Here is a 21,907-nt window from a genome sequence, read left to right as displayed (position 1 = left end):
GAATCCTATGTTGGTATGCTACCATGTGACCAGAAAAGGCAACAAAAATACTCTATGCCACCATCAGGAGAATTAATCCACATTCATGAGCACGATTCAGACACTGCAAGTGAAAACAACCTTGGGATTATAATTTCATAAGCTTTTTCCTAAGAAACAGCCTGGTAATATCCTGCGTCTTTCAGGAACCAAAATTCCTTAGAAATATACAAGTTTAAAATTAGCCTCAAAAATATTCTGTATGGCTTCTTCTTTTCTAGACAAGGTACAATCAGTTGAGAAGGTCTACTAATTTTTAATAGCAGCAGGTTTAAGGTGACAGGATTTAGAGCCAGAAACAATCTTAATGATCATCCGATAACCCTTAATTTTACACATGGGATCACAGACCTAGAGCTAGAAAGGACCTGAGGGGTCATTTCATTGAAAGCCTTCCTTTCAGAGGTCATGTCAACATGTGATCTGTCTACGGTCGCATTGATATAAAGTGTCAACTATAAGATTTAAACCCATGCCCTCTGACTCCCAAGCCAGTGCTCTTTATCTTGGACCATAACGCCTCCTCTCACTGTGCCTCTCCTAGGAGACTGGAAGTTCCATGAGGCCAAGCATTCATTCATTCACTCATTCATTCTCTTTCTCTCCCTGTCTCTCTCTTCTCTCTCTATCTCTGTTTCCGTCTCTGTCTTTCTTTCTGCCTCTCTGTCTCTGTCTCTTTATCGCTCTCTCTCTACATATACATATGTATATCTAGATACTAACTCAGTGTCTCATCAATCATAATAGCTTAATAAATTCTTACTGATTGTTTGCAGTTACCTGGAGTTGCATTTATTTTTAAGGACATTTTCACAATGATGTATTCATTGTGTACTTGTTTTCTTCCTTCTTACTGAACTCTGCTCCAATTCCTGTAAATCTCTTCCTGCTTCCCTGAATTCTTCATTCCTTATTGTACAAAAATATCCCATTACACTTCTATGCCTTAGCTTTGGAAGCCATTTCTCAATGGATAAGTTCCTTTCTACTTCTAGTTTTTTTGCTACCACGAAAGATACTACCACAGATAATTTGGCAGAGATCAGACTTTTTGCTTCTGTCTTTGATTCCTTAGGGGTATGTACCCTTCAGTGCAACAGTGAGGCTAAAGGGTCTGGACAGTTTAGTCAGCTGTTTAACTCCAAAATTAAATCCAGAACTGTATCCAGAATCCCTTCACTGCTCCATCAGCATGAGTATATGATAAGCAAGATTAATTACATGGCTAGTAAGTGGCAGAGACAGAATTCAAATCCAGGGTTCTTGTCCCCTTGGTTTACACTCAGAAAAAGCTCAAATTCTGTATTAGGTTGGTAGGGATCCAGCAAAGGTGCTGATCCAGAAAAATATCTTCCTTTGATATGTTACTTTTTTTTTTCTTTTTTAAGCAAATAAGGAAACATACATAGAAAAGATGGAGTCGTTTTTCACTCCAAGGTTAGGTTGGCTGCATCAGTGATGAAGGCCAATACAAACCAGGCAAAGTCATGAGAGGCCCAGAAAGAGTCCCGGCTTTCAGGTCAGCAGACCCAGGTTCAAATGCCAGTTCTGACATTTACTCTCTGTGTCCATGGGAGCTTCCTCACAAGGGGGGTGGCCTGCCTGATTGCAAAGGTCCCCTTGGACTCTGAATCCTAGGATATTGTGACACATAGGGCCAAAGGAAACTGGCCACAGAAATCATTAACAGACTCTCAAGGGGAACACGTGACAACCACCAAACCAAACACAGCCCCCAGCAGACCTGTGCGGCGATGGCTTTGGCGGTTTTCCTGTTGTCCCCTGTTATCAGAACCACATCCACACCCATACTTTTGAGAGTATGGACAGCTAGTGCTGCCTCTTGCTTGACAGAATCCGCTATGGCCACCATTCCACAGAGCACACCTGGCAAGAAAAGAATCTTAATTTAACAGAAAGCAAAGCAAAACAAAAGCAGAGGAGAAAAAAAGGGGCTTGTTAGCTCATTCTCTCCTGTCACTTCCTAAAGAATGTCCCCAAAGTTTTAGCATTATTTTAAACTTTAAAAGCTTTTAAAGAGTTTTTATAACCTTAAGTCTTAGGAGCATCTTGTATTTTCCCAGAGTGGATTTTGTATGATTTTTTTTTTTTTGTAGATGAAAATGGTAGTTAACATATGTGAGTAACCCTCTGATTCAGGTTTGGCCAATAATATTGCCCACAGCAGCCAGCCTATTTTGGGCTGGCTCTCTTCTCTATCCAAAGAATTTTCTTCTATCATAAAAAAAGCTTCAATCAATCAATCAAACATTAATAAGGACCTACTAGTGCCTGGCATTGTGCTAAGTAGTGGGGAAACAAAAAAGGGGAAAAAACCAGTCCCTGATGTCAAGGAGCTTATTATAATATAGGTGTAGAAAACATGTAAACAAACAGGCTACATACAAGAAAAACAAGATAATAAAGAGAAGGCACTAGACATAAGAGGGCTTGGGAAAGGCTTCTTGTAAATGATGGAATTTTAGCTGGGACCTGAAGGAAGTCAGTGGAGGGAGTAGAAAGAGAGTACTCTGGGCATGGAACGTTTCTAGCTCCCCACACACAAGCTTCCACATTTATACATTCCTAGCACCCGTTTCCAAGTCTAGGTTTCCTTTAAGACTCAGTTCAAGTACCATCTCTTCCAGAAAGCACCTCCTGATCACCTCTGCCTCCCCCTCGGGTTGCTAGTGCCATCCCTTTTAAGGTTGCCTTCCACCTACACTGTGTTTATCTTATATGTTCTCATTTATAGGACAGAGCTCCTCAATGGAAAAGGCTATTTTTTGCTTTTTCTTTGTATCTCTAGCACAGTAGCTAGCTCATACAATAAGTACTAAATAGATGTTTGGTGACTGACTAATGAAAAATTGGGGCATACAGATAGAGGGCCGAAAATGGGGACTGAGGGCAGGGAAGAGATACAGGGAACAGGACTTCTCTATTACATGGATCATAAATGAGGATGTAACCAGTTGGGAAGGAAGATAACTTGAAAGAAGAAATATCATTGAAACAAGGCAGAAAGAACAAAATGGGAAATGGAAAAACATTTATTTGCCCAAAGCCAAAGGAAAATGAGGTGAGTAAAAGCAATGAATACAGACTAATACAGGCCAAAGAGTAGCGTGTAAGACACATAGAAGTGAGACTAATAGATAGTGTTAAAAAGAAGAAACTCAGAGAAGAATCCTGACAAGGCGGTTCTGGGGGAAAGCTTTGAGAAAAGGGAAAAGGAAGAGATGGCAACAAGAAACTAAAGAATTTCTTTCTTAAGGCTTTGAAAGAAAATAAAGATAATTTGTCTGTTAAATTTTAGGTATAAGGTATAACTTACTTTATAAAATACACATGTTCCTGAAATCAATTTTTGTAAACTGAATCATCAAATGTCCTAGGGGAGCTTACTATTTAAAGGATTTTTGCAATGAACATCTTTTAGGAGCAAAGGATCCCTATAAAACTAAATTTTCACATATTGGGCTCTTTTGAAGCAATTTTAGCCTAAAAGAAGACAGGCTGTGATTTTAATATAGTGCCAATTTAGCTGCAAATGATCAGATGAAGGAGAAAGAGTAGGAAGTAAAGATCTAAAACAGGATGACCAACGTCTCTGGAACAGAAATTTGACTACGGCAATAAAAGATGAAAGGAAAGAAATGAAGTTAGTCTTGCAGAAGAATAGAAAAATATTATAGATATAACTTAACTATCACTATAGCATAATGATATTTTAGTAAAATATTTGACCAAGTCTCCTTCATGTTATGCTTATGGATGAAATGGAGACGTGGGCTAGTCAAGAGCACACAAGCGTACTATTCAGAATTAGTTAAATGACCATACCCAAAGAGCAGTTAGTTACTAATGCTATGATGAGAAGAAGCAGAGAGGTGGGAGGAAGTACATAGTGAAATGCTCCATTTTTGTCAAATGCACAAAAATCAGTATGGAGGGTACTAAACTAAATTAAAATGATATCTCTGTCCAGGGTTATGCTGGTAAATATTTAACAACTGGCTCGGGGCAGGAGGAGGGGGAATGGATGTATAGCATACTTTTAAGTTTAATCTGCATTATTAACATTTTCTCCATCACTTGCTTAAGCTTAGAGAATAAATAGAAAAATAAACAAAGCCCTGATTTGTAATGTCCACTTATTGCCAAGGTATAAATGATCACACTGAAAATTTAACAACTGGTTATATCACAAGTCAGCATGAGCTACACTCCTGGATTTGACCCACTAAAAGTATGCAGTTCCCTGGCCTGAGCAACCCTAAAATCGTTAAAGGATAGAGCACTCAAAACCTAATGAAAACAGATGCAAGATTCCCATAATACCGATCAGATTCATACAAAGCCCCTGACTTCCCTCTGAAAGTACATAGAACATGGCCCTAACACAAAGTCTCAGTCTGGAAAATGAGGCTAGAAGAACGCATAAACAACAACCAAAAAGACGCCAATAACAGAGAGGTATTAAAAAGCCACAAATGCTTTAAGGTTGGCAAAGAGCTTTATATACATCACCTCACTTGAGCCTTATAATATCTCTGCCAGGAATGCAGTGCTGGCAGAATACTGAGAAAACTATGAACAAATTAGACCATATTAAAAACTGGAACAACAAAATCAAAAGATGCAGAAAAAGCTTTTGATAAAATACCTATCTCTGCTAAAAAACACTAAAAAGCAAGGGAAGTACTCTCAATCTAAACCCAAGAGCTAGGATTATACGTAATGGGGATAGAGACCTTTCCAAGTAAAGCAAGGATGTGCATTTTAAACATAAAGTTTTAGAAATGCAAGCTGTAACAAGAAAAAAGAAATTGAGGAACTATAGGAAAGATGAAACAAAATAGTAGTTTAAAACTGATATGAGAATCATAGAGAGAAACTAAAATTAATCACAACAATTCTAGCAAAGTTACAGGATGTAAAAATTCATTTAAAACCTCAGTATTTCTGTATTTTACCAATTACACCCAGGAGGAGAAATAGAAAGAGAAATTCCATCTAAAATAACTACAGAATGTATAAAACACATGGAAGTCGTCTTTATCAAGAAACATAGTAACTATATGACTTCAACTAATAAAACACTTTATAGAGATAGACCTAAAAAATTGGAGAAATATTAACTGATCATGGGGTAGGCTGATTCAATATAATAAAATGACATTACTATCTAAGTTAATTGAACTATTCAGTGCCACAGCAGTAAAACTACCAAAGGATTACTTTATAGAGTTGGAAAAAAATAATAAGTAAATTCAACTAAAGGAAGAGTCTTCAGAAAAATTTTTTTTAAAAAATGGAAAGGAAGGAGGTCTAGCAATATTACATCTCAAACTATACTAGGGAAAAGTAATAAATAAAATTATTTGGCACTGCTTAAAAATAGCTAGGTCAAATACTAGAATAGACTAGGTACACAACATAGAAGCAAACAAATACTGTGGCATAGCCTGTGATAAACACAATGGAGTAAGAGCTTGCTATCTCACTATTTGTCAAAAACTATTGGGAAAACTGGAAACCAGTCTGGCAGAAACTAATTTTGGAGTAGACCAACACCTCACTTCGTAGGCCAAGATAAATTACAAATGGATAGATGACAGATATAAAAGTTCACATAAAAAACAAATTGAAGGAGCAAAGAAGGAATTACTATTTACAACTATAAATAGAGGAAGAGTCGATAACCAAACAAAGGACAGAGAAGATCACAGAAGATAAAATTTACAATTTTGATTACATGAAATAAAAAAAAAAAAATGCACAGACAAAAACAATGCAGCCAAAACTAGAAGTGAAATAGTTACCTAGGAAAAAGTTCTTTGCAATCAAGTTTCTTTTTATAAAGATCTCATATTTGAGATGTACAAGGAACCAATTCAAATTTATAAAAACAAGAGTCATTCCCCAACTGATAAGTAGTCAAAGAATACAAATAGGTAGTTTTGAAAGGATAAATTATCCAAAGCTATCAAGAGTTATATGAAAAAATGCTCCAAATCATAAATAGCAAAATACAAATCAAAGCAACTCTCAGGTTTGTCATCAAATTGGCAAAGACGACCAAAAAAAAAAAAAAAAAAAAGAAAATGTTGGAGAAGCTAAATGAAAATGGGCAGAACTATGAATTAATTTGGTGATTTCGGAAAGTGACTTAAAATTATGTTCAAAAAGTCGTTAAACCTCATATACCTTTTGACCAAGGAATATCACTAAGAGGCTCCAATGAAATTAACAAAGGAAAGAAGGAAAAGGACCCATATATTCATACATTTTTATAGAAGCTCACTTTGGGTGCCCATCAATTGGGAAATAGTTGAAGAAATTATAGTATGTGAATGTAACAGAATATTACTGCACCATAAGAAATAAATACAAAATGTACAATTTAAGAGAAACTGAACTAAGGAAGACTGAACTGATGCAAAGTGAAGTAGACAAAATATAAGAACCACACACAGAGCTACCACACTGTTGTAAAGGCAGGCAAGTTTTAAAGACTTTTAAAGACTTAGGAACTCTGACCAACGCAGTGACAATCTCGATTTCAGAGGTGATAGACTCAGGATGTAGAAAGAGATAAACTTTTGGATATGGCCAGTGTGGGAATTTGTTTTGCTCAATTATACATATTTGTTACTAGCGGTTTTTTGTTTGTTTTTCAATTAAGGGGAAGACAAGGGAAGAGAAAATAAATGCTTGTTAAATGAAAATTAAGTAAAATAAATGTTCAAAATAAGGATATATTTTTGGCATTAATGCTTGTTAAAAACAATGTGCTAAAAGTGGTGGGCTAAAGTTTCATGCTGTTGGGAATATAAGCAGATTCCTACAACCAAAATATATAAACTTTCACTAGAGAGAAGGGCAATTTCCAAGATCAGTCAGGGGGTGATTTTGGTGGCAGGGATGGGAAAGGATAAATTATTAAGTTTGATTCAAAGAACACAGCACACACAAAGTAACAGACATTATACTACAAAGTGGACTGAGGAAATGACTTACCATTAATAGCCACCAATATTGCAGTCTGCCCCTTCATTTCATGACTTGTCATAGCATCATTGACATCAGCAGATATAGTTAAACCATTTCGTCGCATCCATTCACGGTTTCCAATCAGCACGGAGTAGGTCTGGGGCGCTGTTGCACCTGTCAAATAGAATGTATGTTGGGCCATTAGATACAAAAAAAGCCCAGTCTATAATGCCAGAGAGGGCTAAAAAAAAAAAAAAAGTTATAAAATCCGCACATTTAACTATCCCGGAAAAGAGTTAGGATAAAATAAATTTATCCTTTCCCATCCCTGCCACCAAAATCACCGCCTGACTGATCTTGGAAATTGCCCTTCTCTCTAGTGAAAGTTTATATATTTTGGTTGTAGGAATCTGCTTATATTCCCAACAGCATAAAACTTTAGCCCACCACTTTTAGCACATTGTTTTTAACAAGCATTAATGCCAAAAATATATCCTTATTTTGAACATTTATTTTACTTAATTTTCATTTAACAATCCTCCCTCTGACCTCACAATAATACTGCTTACAGAACGGGTAGAAAATATAATGTGTAAAATATATACATCACAGGTGTGCCCCAGACCTAAATTTCTAATGATACGGGGTATACTCAAGCAAGGATTCCAATAGGGCAATGACTATCTGTAGCCTCATTCTATATCCCCAGTGCTTAGCTTAGCACAATACCTGGCATATTGTGGGCACTTAATAAATGTTTACTGATTATTTCTAGTTAACACTTTATCATTCAAATTCTATCTCAGATACTTACCAGCTGTGTGACAAGTCACTAAACCTTTCTTTGTCTCAGTTTCCTTATCTATAAAATGGAGAGAACAGCACTTCCTTCACAATGTCGCTGAGGGATCAAATAAGATGCAAAGCAAGTGCTTCAAAAAGTACTGTATAAATGCTAGCTATGATTGCTATAACATCTTTAGCCTGCCTTTAGCAAAGATAGCTGCTTTTTTTATTGCAGAGGTTCTTACCCTTTTTTTATCTCATGGACCCCTTTGGCATTCTGGTGAAATTACGCATCCCTTTCTCAGAATAATATCTTTAAATGCATAAAATAAACATATTGAAATACAGTTGTCAAAAAAAATTTTTTTTTAATAAAACAAGCTCATAGACTCCAGGTTAAGGATCCCTACTAATATCATGTCTAGTAACTTTCTTAGTATCAAACCCAAGGATTCTTTCCAATACTATAACATAGTGTATCTTGATACAAGTGTCCCCTAAGGAATCAGTAAGCTATCATATATGTTATGGTCGTTCTTTACTGTTACTAAATCTCCAGATCCCCAGTACACAGTATAGCATCTTGCATATAGTAGGTACCTTAGCAAATGCTTGCTGAATTTAACTGAATTTATCATGTCAGTTTCTGAAGTGCCAATTTCAAGGGTAACCCATTTTAGCTATTATTGGGACCATTTCTATGAGCTCCCCTACAAAGGTCAACCTAGAGCTCCAATTTTGCTAGAGAGTATCTAGTTGTATATAGTGATTAAAACCGTAACTCCAATCTTCTGTCACATCCTCAGTGAGCATAAAACTATCATGGATTTAGGATATTTGGTAATTTTCATGTATTCAAATCAGAGATACCTGAGTCTTCAGTCTTCAGCTGCCAACTCTGATCAGTGGTGGTCCAACACCAGCTAAGAGGCATAAGCTATGTGCTGTTGCTAGAGCTGGATAATTTGTATTTAATAAATGTCTGATGCATTTAATGACTTTACAACTGTTATTTAAAACAGGGTTAGGAAGCTTTCCACTGGGCATGATGAAGTGCCATATGCAATGACAGTAGCCAAATTAGTACTTTACCTTGAAAAGCCACCTTAACAGGGTATCAGTATTGGCACCACATATGGATCGAGGAAGAAGTATTCAATATAATTCTACTATTCCAATGGATCTATGTTTCAGGAAGAAGCTTAGAATTATTCAAAGAAGCCTGCAATTTCCCAAAGGGAACAGGGTCCTTCTTCTTCTTCTTCAATTTTGGGCCCAGCTCACTGTTCATCTATAGCACCTGTCCCAAATCTAAGTACTAGTATGAACAGGCTCTAAGAGCTGCCTATCCAACTGTATAACAATAACTTGGACAACAGTATTCTTTACAAAAAAAAAGGTTTTACCACAAGGATAGTTAGACCAAACTCTTCTGAAAGATGATGATTGTTTAGAAGGATCTACTCTATCCTAGGACTTGTACAACTGGCATAACGCTGTCCATAAGTAGGAAAATCTAGAATTATCTGACCATTTACAAGGGATCTCTTTTCAATTTGGACTCTACACTGAATCCCCTCTATAAGAGAGGCAAACAATGTTAGTGAACAAATATCTTTGTTTCATGTTTCATTGCTGAGCGTGTATCTCCATTTAATGTTTCCCTAGCCATTAATAATCAGAGATTTCACTAAACAAGTAATCTGTTTTATCTAGATTTTTCAAGGACTTTTATAACTTTCACATATATGTGTGTGTGTGTGTGTGTGTGTGTGTGTGTGTGTGTGTGTGTGTGTGTAGGAGGTACCTTGTTGGAAAAGAGATTTTAAGGTTATGTTTCCAACACTTTTTATAATCAGCAAACACAAAGTACTGTGGGATTTTGTACTCTCTACACCTTTTAGGTAATTGTTTAATGGTAAAGACACTGGCCTTTGTGGAATATCATTTATGAAAAAGCCTTTTAATCCTTACTGCTTCACACAATGTCTGCCAAAAGTAAGCATTTAGTAAATGATCTACTCTGGATGCAGAGTAAGAAGACTTAAACTAAAACCTGGCCTCAGAACTACTAGCTGTGTGACCTGGGCACAACATTTAACCTTTATCTTCATCAGTTTCCTCATCTGTAAAATGGGAGATAAGAATATCACCTATCTCACAGTGACTTTCTTAGTAACAAACTAAGGATAAAAATTACAAGGATAAAATAATATTTGTAAAGCTCTTGGAATCTTAAAACTTTATATAAATGCTATCTATTATTATTAATATTCATCTTAATATATTTGTGGCTTACTGTTATCCAAGTTTCGTATATGGCAAAGGAGACAAAGGATTGGTATTCATTAAGATTCTCATATTTTTGTTTTTTTGCAGGGGGGTTGTAATAATAATATGGAATTTTTCTACACCTTTGGTTTCCACCCCCTTTCAGACACCTATTGAAATGATCCCTCAATGCCCTCAAAATTATGTTATTGTAAGCTTGTTAGTATACAAGCCAAGCTGTACTTGTCTCTGTTCCTTATACATTCCATTTATCACTGGATCTTCCACATGCCTGGAATAAACTCCTCTTTTTCATGTCCATTCATGGATCATTCTCCAGCTCTACCTTCTACATGAAGTTTTTCCTGATTCTCTCAAATTCTAGTTTCCTCTCTCTCAAATCACCTTGTATTTAACTACTTTGCAACGATTCTGTATTCTGTAGATATCTCTAAGTGTACTTATTGTTTTCCCTATTAGCATATAAGTTCTTTGAGAATAAAGATTTTTTATTCTTTATATTTGTTTCACCAGCTCCTAAAAGAGAGCTTGGCATAGAAGGTATTTAATGTTTGTTGTAGGATATGAACAGGAAGTTTTCACATGAAGAAATTAAAGATATCTATAGTCATATGAAAAAATACCCTAAATCACTATTGATTAGAGAAATGCAAATCAAAACCACTCTAGGTACCACATCACACCTATCAGATTAGCTAACATGATGAAATAGGAAAATGATAAATGCTGGAGAAGATATGAGAAAACTGGAACACTAATTCCTTGTTGGTGGAGTTGTGAATTAATCCAACCATTCTGGACAGCAATTAAGAACTATGCCCAAAAGGCTATAAAATCGTGCATACCCTTTGATCTAGCAATACTATGACTAGCTCTGTATCCTAAAGAGATTGTAAAAACAGGAAAAGGACCCACACGTACAAAAATATTTATAGCATCTCTCTTTGTGGTGGCAAAGAAGTGGAAATTGAGGAGATGCCCATCCATTGGGGAATGGCTGAACAAGTTGTGGTATATGAATGTACTAGAATACTATGGTGCTATGAGAAATGATAAGCAGATAGACTTCAGAAAAACCTGGAAAGACTTACATGAACTGATGCTGAGTGAAATGAGCAGAACGAGGAGAACACCGTAAAAAATAACAGTCACACCGTGTGGTGACTGACTTTGTTAGACTTAGCTCTTCTCAGCAATGTAAGGATCTAAGACAGTTCCAAAAGACTCATGATGGAAAATGGCATCCATATCCAGGGAAAGAGCTTTGGAGTCTGAATGCAGACGGAAGCAGACTATCTGTTCTCCTGTTCTTTTGTGGTTCTATTTCTTCCTTCTTGTGGTTCCTCCCATTGGTTCTAATTCTTCTTTACATAATGACTAATATGAAAATGTTTAATATAAATGTATATCTAGGGTCTATATCAAATTGCACACTGCTTGAAGAGGGAGGGAGAAGAGGGAAGGGAAAAATTTTAAAAATTCAAAATCTTATGGAAGTGAATGTTGAAAATTTAAAAAATAAATTATAAAAAATGTTGTTTGACTGAATCAATATTAATATCCTGTCCTCCATCAATTTGCATTTTTTCAACATCAAGAACTTGGGAGTTATTTTAACTGCACACACATCTCTTCGTCTAATTTTATTCTTTCTTCTAGTTTTATGTTAATTTTTACTTTTACTCTAACATGTTGGTTAACTGACTGCACCAAGATAGCCGAGTCAGAAGATTCCCTAAAAAAGTCATTTCTTGTCTGTCAAAATATAATCAATTTTGTTTTGAAGGCTTGCATTTTTCAATGTCTTCTGATTCTCAAAGAAGGTAAAATATTCATGATATACTCTCATTTTATAACATCTTTCAGAGAAGGATGGTAGATGATTATGAGTAGTACTGCTTCATCAAATGGCATTAAGCAGTAAAGAAAAAACTAATAAAAAAAACTAAGCAAGAAACCCAATTAAGAAAAGTCATTCTAAACACTTCAATGAATAAAACTGGAAAGAGGACAAACAGATAGTCAAAATGTGGAAAATATGAGCAATGATTTCTGCAATAAACTCTTTTTACCATCAAGGACATCTGGCTTGTCAACATATGAAAAGCTACGTGAATGAAAAATGTCTTTTTCACATGATACTACACAGTTTGGCAGACAACTTATCAGATTCATCTATCAGCATACGTAGCCCAGAAAAACATTGGTCAATGATTTGCCTCCAAAGTTGAACAGGAGAAGAGCAACTGGCTCTTTGAATGGCCCCAAGCTTTCTCCTGAAACAAAGGCACATCTTTTTAAGATCATCATGGGCTATGATTCACAGTACACTATTGGTTCTCAAGAAGTGAAATTAAAGACCATCCAAAAGGCAATGGAGGAACCTGGTGGCTCCATCAAGCCATGGTCCTTTCCAAAACAAGGAAGGAAACAGAAGAAGCAGTGCAAATGATATCATCAAATAAATATGTGCTAAAAAAGACAGTGAGCTGGCCACACTGAGGTAATGAAGGATAAATGACGGACAGAGTGGTAACCTCAGGACGTTAGGAAAAGGTGAGGAAGGCTCTCAGGATTTGGATGGACTCTTGCTAGGTACAAAGTAGATGAGATGGTCACACCAAGGAAGTGAAAGGAATTGATTGTGTTCCATTAGTAGGTCATCCTTGACAATTCAATTTAGTCCAACCACGTAATTTTACAGCTGAGTAAAGAGAGACCTAAACAAGTGAAGTGACTTATCCAAGATCACATAATTAGTAATTAACAGACAAAATTCACACTCTGGTCCTGGGGTTTACAAACCCAATGTTCTTCCTATTATATATACCACACTAGTCGTGGCATGAACTATCTAAACCTTGTGGGCTTTTCCTGCCTTCATCTGCCTGTCTCTCAACACTTTACTTCACCTTCATCAGAGGGAGAAAAACAGAAAGGGAAAAGGGCAAAAACGTCCATGTAATTTAGCAAAGTGGAGGTTAAATGTAATGACAGACTGTGTCCCAAAGAGATCGTAAAAGGGGGTGAAGGATCTACATGTGCAAAACTATTTACAGCAGCCCTTTTTTGTGGTGGAAAAATACTGGAAATTAAAGGGATGCCCATCAGTTGGAGAATGGCTGAACAAGCTATGGTACATGAATGTAATGGAATACTATTGTGCAATAAGAAATGATGAACAGGAGGACTTCAGAAAAACCTGGAAAGACTTGTACAAACTAACACAAAGTAACATGAGCAGAACCAGAAAAACATCAGCACTGTGTGATGATCAACTACGAATGACTCAGCTCGCCTCAGCACGGTGATCCAAGACACCTATGAAGGACTCACGAAGGAAAACGCTATCCACACACAGAGAACTGATGGACTCCGAATGCAGATCAAGATATGCTTTTTTTCACTTACTTTTTTATTTTTTTCTCTTGATCCGTTTTTTCTTCCACAACTGTGATTAATTTGGAAATATGTATAAGTAATATCAAATTACCTATCATTTTAGGAAGAGAGGAAGGAGGGAGAAAAATTTGAAACTCAAAATTTTGTAAAAATGAATGCTAACAATTGTCAACATGAAATTTGGAAAAAAATGCTACTTGATTTTTTTTTAAATAAATGTAATGACAGAAATGAGGATGGGCTGGGGGATTATCTGTGAACTTTACCACTATGTACTATCATTTGTGTTAAGAGATCTTAAACACCAATAACATCCCAGCAATGCTGTATGTCTGTGAGTCCTAGCATGCCACAGACTCAGTAGAATTAAAATGGCAAAACAACTCAAAGGGCAATAAAAAGACGTACAACCCAGTAACCAGTCTTGGTCTGGAATAATTTCCCTCCTGTGCATGGAAGATCAGGGAATGCCAGCTGTAGGACACAGTACACACTTTCAGAGGAGGTCATTCTGTTGGTCTGTTTTGCTTAACTCTGCTTCTTTGTTACAATGGAGAGAGTTCAATGGTGAGACGTAAAGGATATCTAATAGGAAATGATTGTAGTGTAAAAAACAAAAGGCACCAATAAAACTCAAGCCATCCTGTGATCCTCCAATCAAGCTATCTCCAAATATATAGACATAGACCTCTATATCTACAGATACTTTTTTATTTGGTCATTTTTTCATTCTCATCCAACTCTCTGTGACCCCATTTGAGATTTTCTTGATAAAGATACTGGAGTGCTTTGCCATTTCCTCCTCCAGCTCATTTGACAGATAAGGAAACTGAGGCAAACAGGGTTAAGTGACTTGCCCAGGATCACAGAGCTAGTAAGTGTCCAAGGCCGGATTTGAATTCAAAGATGGTTCCAGGCCTAGCAATCTATGTACTGCACCACCTAGCTGCCTATAGATAGATAAGATAGACAGGCAGACAAATAGACAGATAGATATAGATGTGAAAAAAAATATACATATATATGTATATAGACAGAGATATAGATAAGATTGAAGCATCATAAGATGGGTTGAATTTTATTGATACCTTTTGTTTATATATACACACATATATATGCACTTACGAAGATCATAACATTTATATTTATCACATAAATAAATATTTTTATTAGTGTGTATATAATATATATTTATTAGAGTAAGCAGGTTGAAACATGTTATTTGTGTGTGAGAAGTAGTATAAAGTCATGGATAAGGTTGGGTATGACTCAAAAAGCCTATAAGTCACCTATGTACCAAGAATGAAAGACAGGAGAGGGACATATGTAGTGAATACAGCATCAGCCCTGGAGTCAGGAGAATCTCAGTTCAAATCCGGCCTCAGACACTTAATACTTTCTAGCTGTGTGCCCTTGTCCAAGTCACTTAACCCCAATTGCTTCGTTTCCCCTGAGTTTCTATCTCAGAGGTACTACATCTCTAGCATGCTAATTCTGTCCTTTGTGGAACAGTTACATGAGAATAGCATTAAAGATCTAAAGCTAGAATATATCAAAGCCCATAAAGTTTAACTCCTTCATTTTACAGATGAGAAAACTGAAGCCCAAAGAGAATAAAAGATTCACTCAATGTCACACAGGTAGGACATATCAGAGGCAATGTTCTCGACTCCACAGACAGGGCTTTCTCCACTGAACCAGGCTGTCTCTGTTAGCCATGCATGGTTTTCATAAGCATTAGTACAGGGAGTATGCACAATAATGAAATTACCATTCTCCAGAAGTACCAAAGAAAAGTGTAATACCCTCACCTCCCATTACCATGGGACACTGTGTGGATTAGAAAAGGCTTTTGTATGTGACTTGGCTATGCACCACAGCCACCCATATGCACACCTTTTTCCAGGCTAAGGAGGAAATCACAACAAAAATACTTGGCAAGGTTGCCTCTGTGGTTTGGCACAATTCCACATCAGCCCAATCAAGTTTTGACTACTCATGTCTCCCCAGAGCCAAAGACAATGATAATGAAACCTTTTTCAGTGGGAAGGCTGCCAACACCATTCAGATGACTACTCTGTTCATTTAAAGGGTCTTCTCTCTGGGTCAGGATGCCTTCAACATTGCTGACTTTACAGCCAATTCCACACCCAGGGACAGCTTGGAAGTCTGTGCAGTACCCCAGGGTTTCAGTTCCAAGTTCCTGTGAAGAAAAGGTGAAGGTGGAGAAAAAGAAACAGTCAGGTGGAAGGAAATGATGGGTAGAGAATAATGTCAACTATGGCTCAATCTTACCTGAAAAATATCACCTAAATGAGGTTTCTGAATGAATGAGTTTCTACACCAGTAAGATTTTACAGCGTTTCTTGTTAAATTGCCCATGTTAATTTTCAGTGTTTACTGATCATATCATTCAGCCTGTTCCAACTGTCTCTGGCCAACGTCTTGGTGGAAACTTTACAATCAAGTTTAAGATGTCAGAGACAAAAAAAATCAATAGGACCTCCCAGACAAAGAAATATATGTGGCTGAATTAATGCCAAGGCTAACAGTCCTGGACAAATAGATTCTAATTCTTATTTGCCAAAAATATCTTTTGTATTTAGCTGAATTTTAAAGAGTTTTCTCCATTACCTTTGACAATTGGCAATACACTATAGTGGGCATGAGGCACCTCTGACTTTACAAGGCATATCCCTGCTTAGAAGGGATTATTATGTAATGGATTGAAATAATGTTGGCTTTGAAAACTAGAAGAGCCAAGTTCAAATTCTCACTCTGATACATGCTGGCTAGGTGACCTCAAGAAAGTGATTTAACATCAGTACACCAGGAAACTTTCTAAGACTGCATCCGATCCATACCAAACACTAGCCAGGAACTCTTCAGCTCCATAGTGGAATAATATGATCACTGCACTTTGTTATATAATGTAATAGACATGTAATAAAGGTGCCAGGAACCTTCACCTACCAAGGCACTGAGATGAAAGAAGAGGAGAGAGGGTGGGATAGTTTATAATCCGTGTACCTACCTCTTTACAGTATTTAGTGACAGCCACACCCAAGGGATGCTCACTGCTGGCTTCAGCAGTGCCAACCACAGCCAGGACTTTCTTCAGTGGTAGGGAAACCGTGTCCCCTAGCAGCAGAACTCTCAGGACTTTGGGGGCACCATAGGTGATGGTTCCAGTTTTGTCAAACATCACTGTCTTGATCTGTCAGAAATAAAGACAGTACTGGAGTTTTTAATAAGAGGAAAAATTGGGGAGTCATTGTGGCAGAGGGGGAAGAGTGCTAATTTGGAATCAGGGCCCCAGGATTAAGCCCTGGCTCTGCCTCTTGTGATCTGTGTGATGTCTGTATGATTCTTCAGTGCTAGCTCTCAATCTATAAAATGAGGAGGGGTGAACTAGGGTCCCTTCCAATTAGTTCCAAATCTATGACCAACTGTATATAATCCTATGTTCCACTGCCAGACTTAAAGGGTTAGAAGGTGCATTTGGAGATCATGTCATCCATTTCCTGTCTCCTGATAGAACCAGCAACACCCAAGTCATCTCAGACATTTAAATTTGCCATTTAAAAAGACCCACAAAGAAAAAGATTTTACACTCTCTCTAAAACTAAATCTCACAACTAGAAATTTATTCCTATGTCTTCCCACCCAAGATAGGATGAAGCATAGGCAAGGTTGCCTAGGATACAACATAAAAGTAAAGCCCTAAGGGACACTCATGTGTCAACTTTTGTACATATACGTAATTCTGACACCAGAAAATTCTGTTACTTAGAGCATATATTTATTTTGTGATAAGTCAAGTTATGTGCTTCTGAAGTTCAAAGGTCTGGAGGCCCAGTAACACACAAGAGGCAGAATGGTTTTCAAACCTTAATTGGGAGCACACAAAGGCCTCCATGGGGATTGCCCAGCATTTAGTGCTGCTGCTTAAATTAAAATAGAAACAAAAACTGGTAATCTACCCTTCTTTTGTATGATAACGCAGGGTCTAAGGTTGCCTAACACTGGATTCAGGGGGCCGAGACTGACAGGATGACAATAAGGACAGAAGTGGGGAGGTCTGATGAAAGGGAGAGTTTAAATATTAAAGAGTATTTGTTGTTTTGTGAGCTTGACCAGATCACACAACCATGAAACTATCATCAGCATTGTAGAGAGGACTTCTGTCTCAATGAACGGCAATAGACAGGCATGGCAAAATCTGTTTCTGAATTTCAGAGCTCTAAGGGACTTCAGAGGCCATCTTGCCCAACCTGTACATGTACTTGGGCTGAGCCACTTAGCTGTCTCAATGATAAATTATGATTCTAGGATGGATGAGCTTTATCCTGACAATACCTGAGGATACACATCATTGTTTCTGGGGAGGACAAACAGCTGCTTCCTCCTCAGAGAGTCCAATTCTTGTCCCTCAAGGAAGACCCCCTGAATCCAAACCCAGTTTTCTTTTAACCCCTAACGAGGCGCAATAGGGAGAGTGAGCATACGTACCTTGTGTGCCATTTCGAGGGGCTTTCCTCCTTTGATGAGAATGCCGTTTTGGGCAGCCACCCCTGTTCCAACCATTACTGCCGTTGGTGTAGCCAAGCCCAGAGAGCAAGGACAGGCGATACACAATACTGTGATGGATGTCTGGAATGCAAACCGAATGATCACTTCTGCCTGAGAGATGTTTTTGTTAGCACTCTGAAAAGTGAAGAAGGGAAAAAGGAGGTTGAGATGTAGGCAAGAAGGCTCACAGAATTCTGAAATCGAAAGAAAATTTTAAAAGAGCAGACCCCTAATCTTGTTATGAGATGGGATTCAGGAAAATTGCATTCTAATTTTGATCTCTGACTGGGAAGTTTCAGGCACATCATTTAATTGGTTCATAGCTCAGTTTTTCTGTCTACAAAAACTGAGTATCTTACTAATTTCCCTCAAAGAAATATTGTGAGGGAAAACTTGTTAATAAAAGAATGTTCTGTGCCACAACTCAAAAAAATGGATATGTATTTTTAAAAACCCGAAGTGCATCTACTAACAATTCATAACTTCACATACTCTTTTTCTGTTCTTTGTATCAAAAAGAGTTTATGTTCAAGGACTTCTGTCACATTCATCATAACAAAAAGTACATTCTAATTTGAAAAATGATAGATATCCATCCACTAATGCTTTATAGCAATATGAGTATCTTAACATGAATTACAAGTCCTTGGACTAAGTTGGCTTATTTTTCAGTGAGCTAAAAAAATTTCAGATTTATGATCATAAAGTAGATTTTTTTTAAAATCAAGACCCAATTAAAAACACCTTTCCTTGCAACACAATTACCTATCTCTGTCCCTGCTTCATTAGATAAATATGAAATATGGATTTCATTTATAAAAACTGACAGGGATAAGGACAGAACTTATGACTATTATTAGTATATGGAATTCCCAGAGGAAACTCTCCCTACCAATGCATTTTGACACCTTCTCTACAACCTACAGAGTTGCCTAGAACAGAGGAGTCTAACATGCAGCCCACTGGCCACAACATTCTCAAGTGCAACCCAACCAGATGAAAATGAAATAGGGAAATATTTAACAAAACAAATAAAAAATACAATAAAATATAATGTTAAAATGTGGTTTTCTAAGTCAAGATACAGCCAAAGGGCTCCTTATGTGCTATTTAGTGGCCACTATTTCTATCTGAGTTTGACTCCGCTGGCCTAGAACACTAGGAAATCGAGTGATACACCCAGCATGATACAGTTAGTACCTGGCACAGGAAGAACCTGAATCCAGATCTTCTGGGCTTTAAGGCCAGCTCCCTAATCCACTATAACATACTGTCTCTGCTATGAACTGTAACAATTTATAGTTCTCATACAAATAAAATTTTTGGTCTTTAATGCGTATTTAGATATTTCTGCTTGACTTTCACACAAATAAAGACAGATTTTAACAACTAGAGAAATATTCATTGCTCACAGATGAGCAGAGCTAATACAATGAAAATAACAATTCTACCTAAATTAATTTACTTATTTAGTGCCATACCAATCAAACTACAAAAGAATTATTTTGTGGAGCTAGAAAAAAATGGTAACATAATTCACCTTAAAGAACAAAAGGTCAAAAATATTAAGGGAATCAGTGAAAAAAAAATGCAATTCTATCTCAAACCATATTACAAAATCATAATCACCAAAACAGTCTGGTACTGGCTAAGAAATAAAGTCGTGGATCAATGAAATAAATTAGGTACTCAATACACTAGAGTAAGTGTCCACAGTAAGCCAGTGTTTGATAAACCCAAAGATCCAAGTTCTGGTGGCAAGAACTCAACATCTGACAAAAATTACTGAGAAAACTGGAAAGCAATTGCACAAAAACCAGGGAAAGACCAACATCTCACACTATATACCAAAATAAGGTCAAAATGGGCACGTGGTTTAGACATAAAGGGTGCAATCAGTCACATCAAAAGTCCCTATGGATAAAGGAAGAGTTTATGACCAAGCAAGCGACAGAATCACAGGAAATAAAATGGATAATTTTGATTACATGAAATTAAAAAAGGTTTTGCACAAACAAAACCAATGCAGCCACAATTAAAAGGAAAGGGGGGGGGGAGGGATTTATAGCAAGTTTCTCTGATTAAGACCTTTTTTCTCAAATATATAGAGAAGTGAGCCAAATTTATAAAAATAAGAGCCATTCCCCAATGTGATAAATGGTCAAAGAATAGTAAAGGAGTAGATATAGTCATTAAAGGTACCAATAGTCATGAAAAAATCTTCTAAATCACTGATGATCAAAAGAATGCAAAATAAAACAACTTTGAGGTACCCCCTCACACGTGTCAGATTGGCTAACATAAAAGGAGAACGATAAATGCTGGAGGGGATGTGGAAAAATAGGTACACTAATGTACTGAAGTGGAGTTATAAACTAGTCCAACCGTTCTGGAGAACAATTTGGAATTATTCCCAAAGGGTTATAAAAGTGTGCGTCACTTTAACCCAGCAATACCACTTCTAGGTCTGTATCCCAAAGAGATACAAAAAAAGGGAAAAGGACATATTTATACAAAAATATTTATAGCAGCTCCTTTTGCAGTAACAAAAAAATTAGAAACTAAAGGGACTGCTCATCAATTGGGGAATGGTTGAACAAATTGTGGTATTCAATTGTGGAATACTATTGTGCTGTAATAAATGACAAGCAGGATGGTTTCAGAAAAACTTTGGAAGACTTATATGAACTGATACAGAGAAGTGAACAGAACCAGAAGAATGCTCTCCACAGTAAAAGCAATACTGTAAGGATGGTCAACTGTAGAAGACTCAGTTACTCTGACCAAGACAATGAGCCAAGATAATTCCAAAGGACCCAGGATGAAAAATGCTATTTCTCTCCAGAAAGAGACCTGATGATCTCTGAGTGCAAACTGAAACATACTTTTTTCACTTTCTTTATTTTTCTTGCTGGTTTTTTGTTTGTTAGGGTTTTTTGCTTTTTCTCCCCCAACATGACTAATATAGAAATATGTTCTGCATGACTTCACATATATAACTGCTTGCCTTTTCAATGGGTGGGTGAGGGATAGGGAAGAAGAGATTTTGGAACTCCAAATTTTTAGAAATGTGTAAAAAAATTTTTAAACTAAATTAAATATTTGTTTCTGTAGGGTTTTTAAGTCTGTAATTTTAAAAATCAAGCAGAAGGGTTCAGATAGTTCTTAAACCATTCCAGCTAGTAACATCAAAATCCAGTGGCCCATACCTCCTTGGTACAAATCCACATTCAAGCTACTAGGATTCTACAACACCCTAGAAACAATTCTCACAGAGCAAAGTTATAGGAATATACAGTTCCTCATTTGTTAGCTTCTCCATGATTTTGCAGTTAAAAAGTCCAAACATAAGATGAGGAAGCATGGAATATAAGAAATCCAATAAAATCACATAGTTGTCTGATTGCATTTTAACAAAAGGGTAAATTGAGGCAGATCTCTGAGCAAGGTAGCATTTATTAGCAAGGGCATGCTACCTGTCAATAAATGGGTAAACGGATTGCCTCCATTAATACCAAAGACCCCAAACAAGAGGGCAGTTCCCCTTATATGGGGTTTGGGGAATACAGAACAAAGAACAAAACAGGGTAGATGACATCATGGAATTTAGGGCAACAAGACTGTTTACAGAGCTGAGGCACAGGAACAACGTGATTGCTTGGAAGTTTGGTCATGGGGACTGCAATGACCTCTCTTCTCTCACGAGACTAGGAAGCGCTCACTGTCTGAGTGCAGGTGAGAAGCAGCAGTCCAGACTTTTGGAAGGCAAACCAGATCCCTGAAGGATAGTTTGGTGGCATAAAGATACCAGGTCCAA

General features: G+C 37.0%; 1 protein-coding gene across 3 annotated transcripts in view; it reads right to left on the bottom strand.

Annotated features, from left to right (window-relative positions):
• Nucleotides 1–21,907, bottom strand: part of ATP7B (ATPase copper transporting beta) — a 121,226-nt gene that overhangs the window by 10,684 nt on the left and 88,635 nt on the right. For all 3 annotated transcript variants that reach the window (XM_072610461.1, XM_072610463.1, XM_072610462.1), the window contains 5 exons: nucleotides 18,031–18,225; nucleotides 16,553–16,735; nucleotides 15,553–15,721; nucleotides 7,066–7,212; nucleotides 1,784–1,926 (listed from right to left, as the gene is read on the bottom strand). In XM_072610461.1, coding sequence (XP_072466562.1) covers nucleotides 1,784–1,926; nucleotides 7,066–7,212; nucleotides 15,553–15,721; nucleotides 16,553–16,735; nucleotides 18,031–18,225 — 837 coding nt within the window. The remainder of the gene's footprint in view (nucleotides 1–1,783; nucleotides 1,927–7,065; nucleotides 7,213–15,552; nucleotides 15,722–16,552; nucleotides 16,736–18,030; nucleotides 18,226–21,907) is intronic.

The sequence above is a fragment of the Notamacropus eugenii genome, chromosome 5 (assembly GCF_028372415.1).
Source record: "Notamacropus eugenii isolate mMacEug1 chromosome 5, mMacEug1.pri_v2, whole genome shotgun sequence".
Taxonomy (NCBI): domain Eukaryota; kingdom Metazoa; phylum Chordata; class Mammalia; order Diprotodontia; family Macropodidae; genus Notamacropus; species Notamacropus eugenii.
The sequence above is the reverse complement of the archived record's forward strand: the minus strand, read 5'-3'. Positions and strand labels throughout refer to the sequence as shown.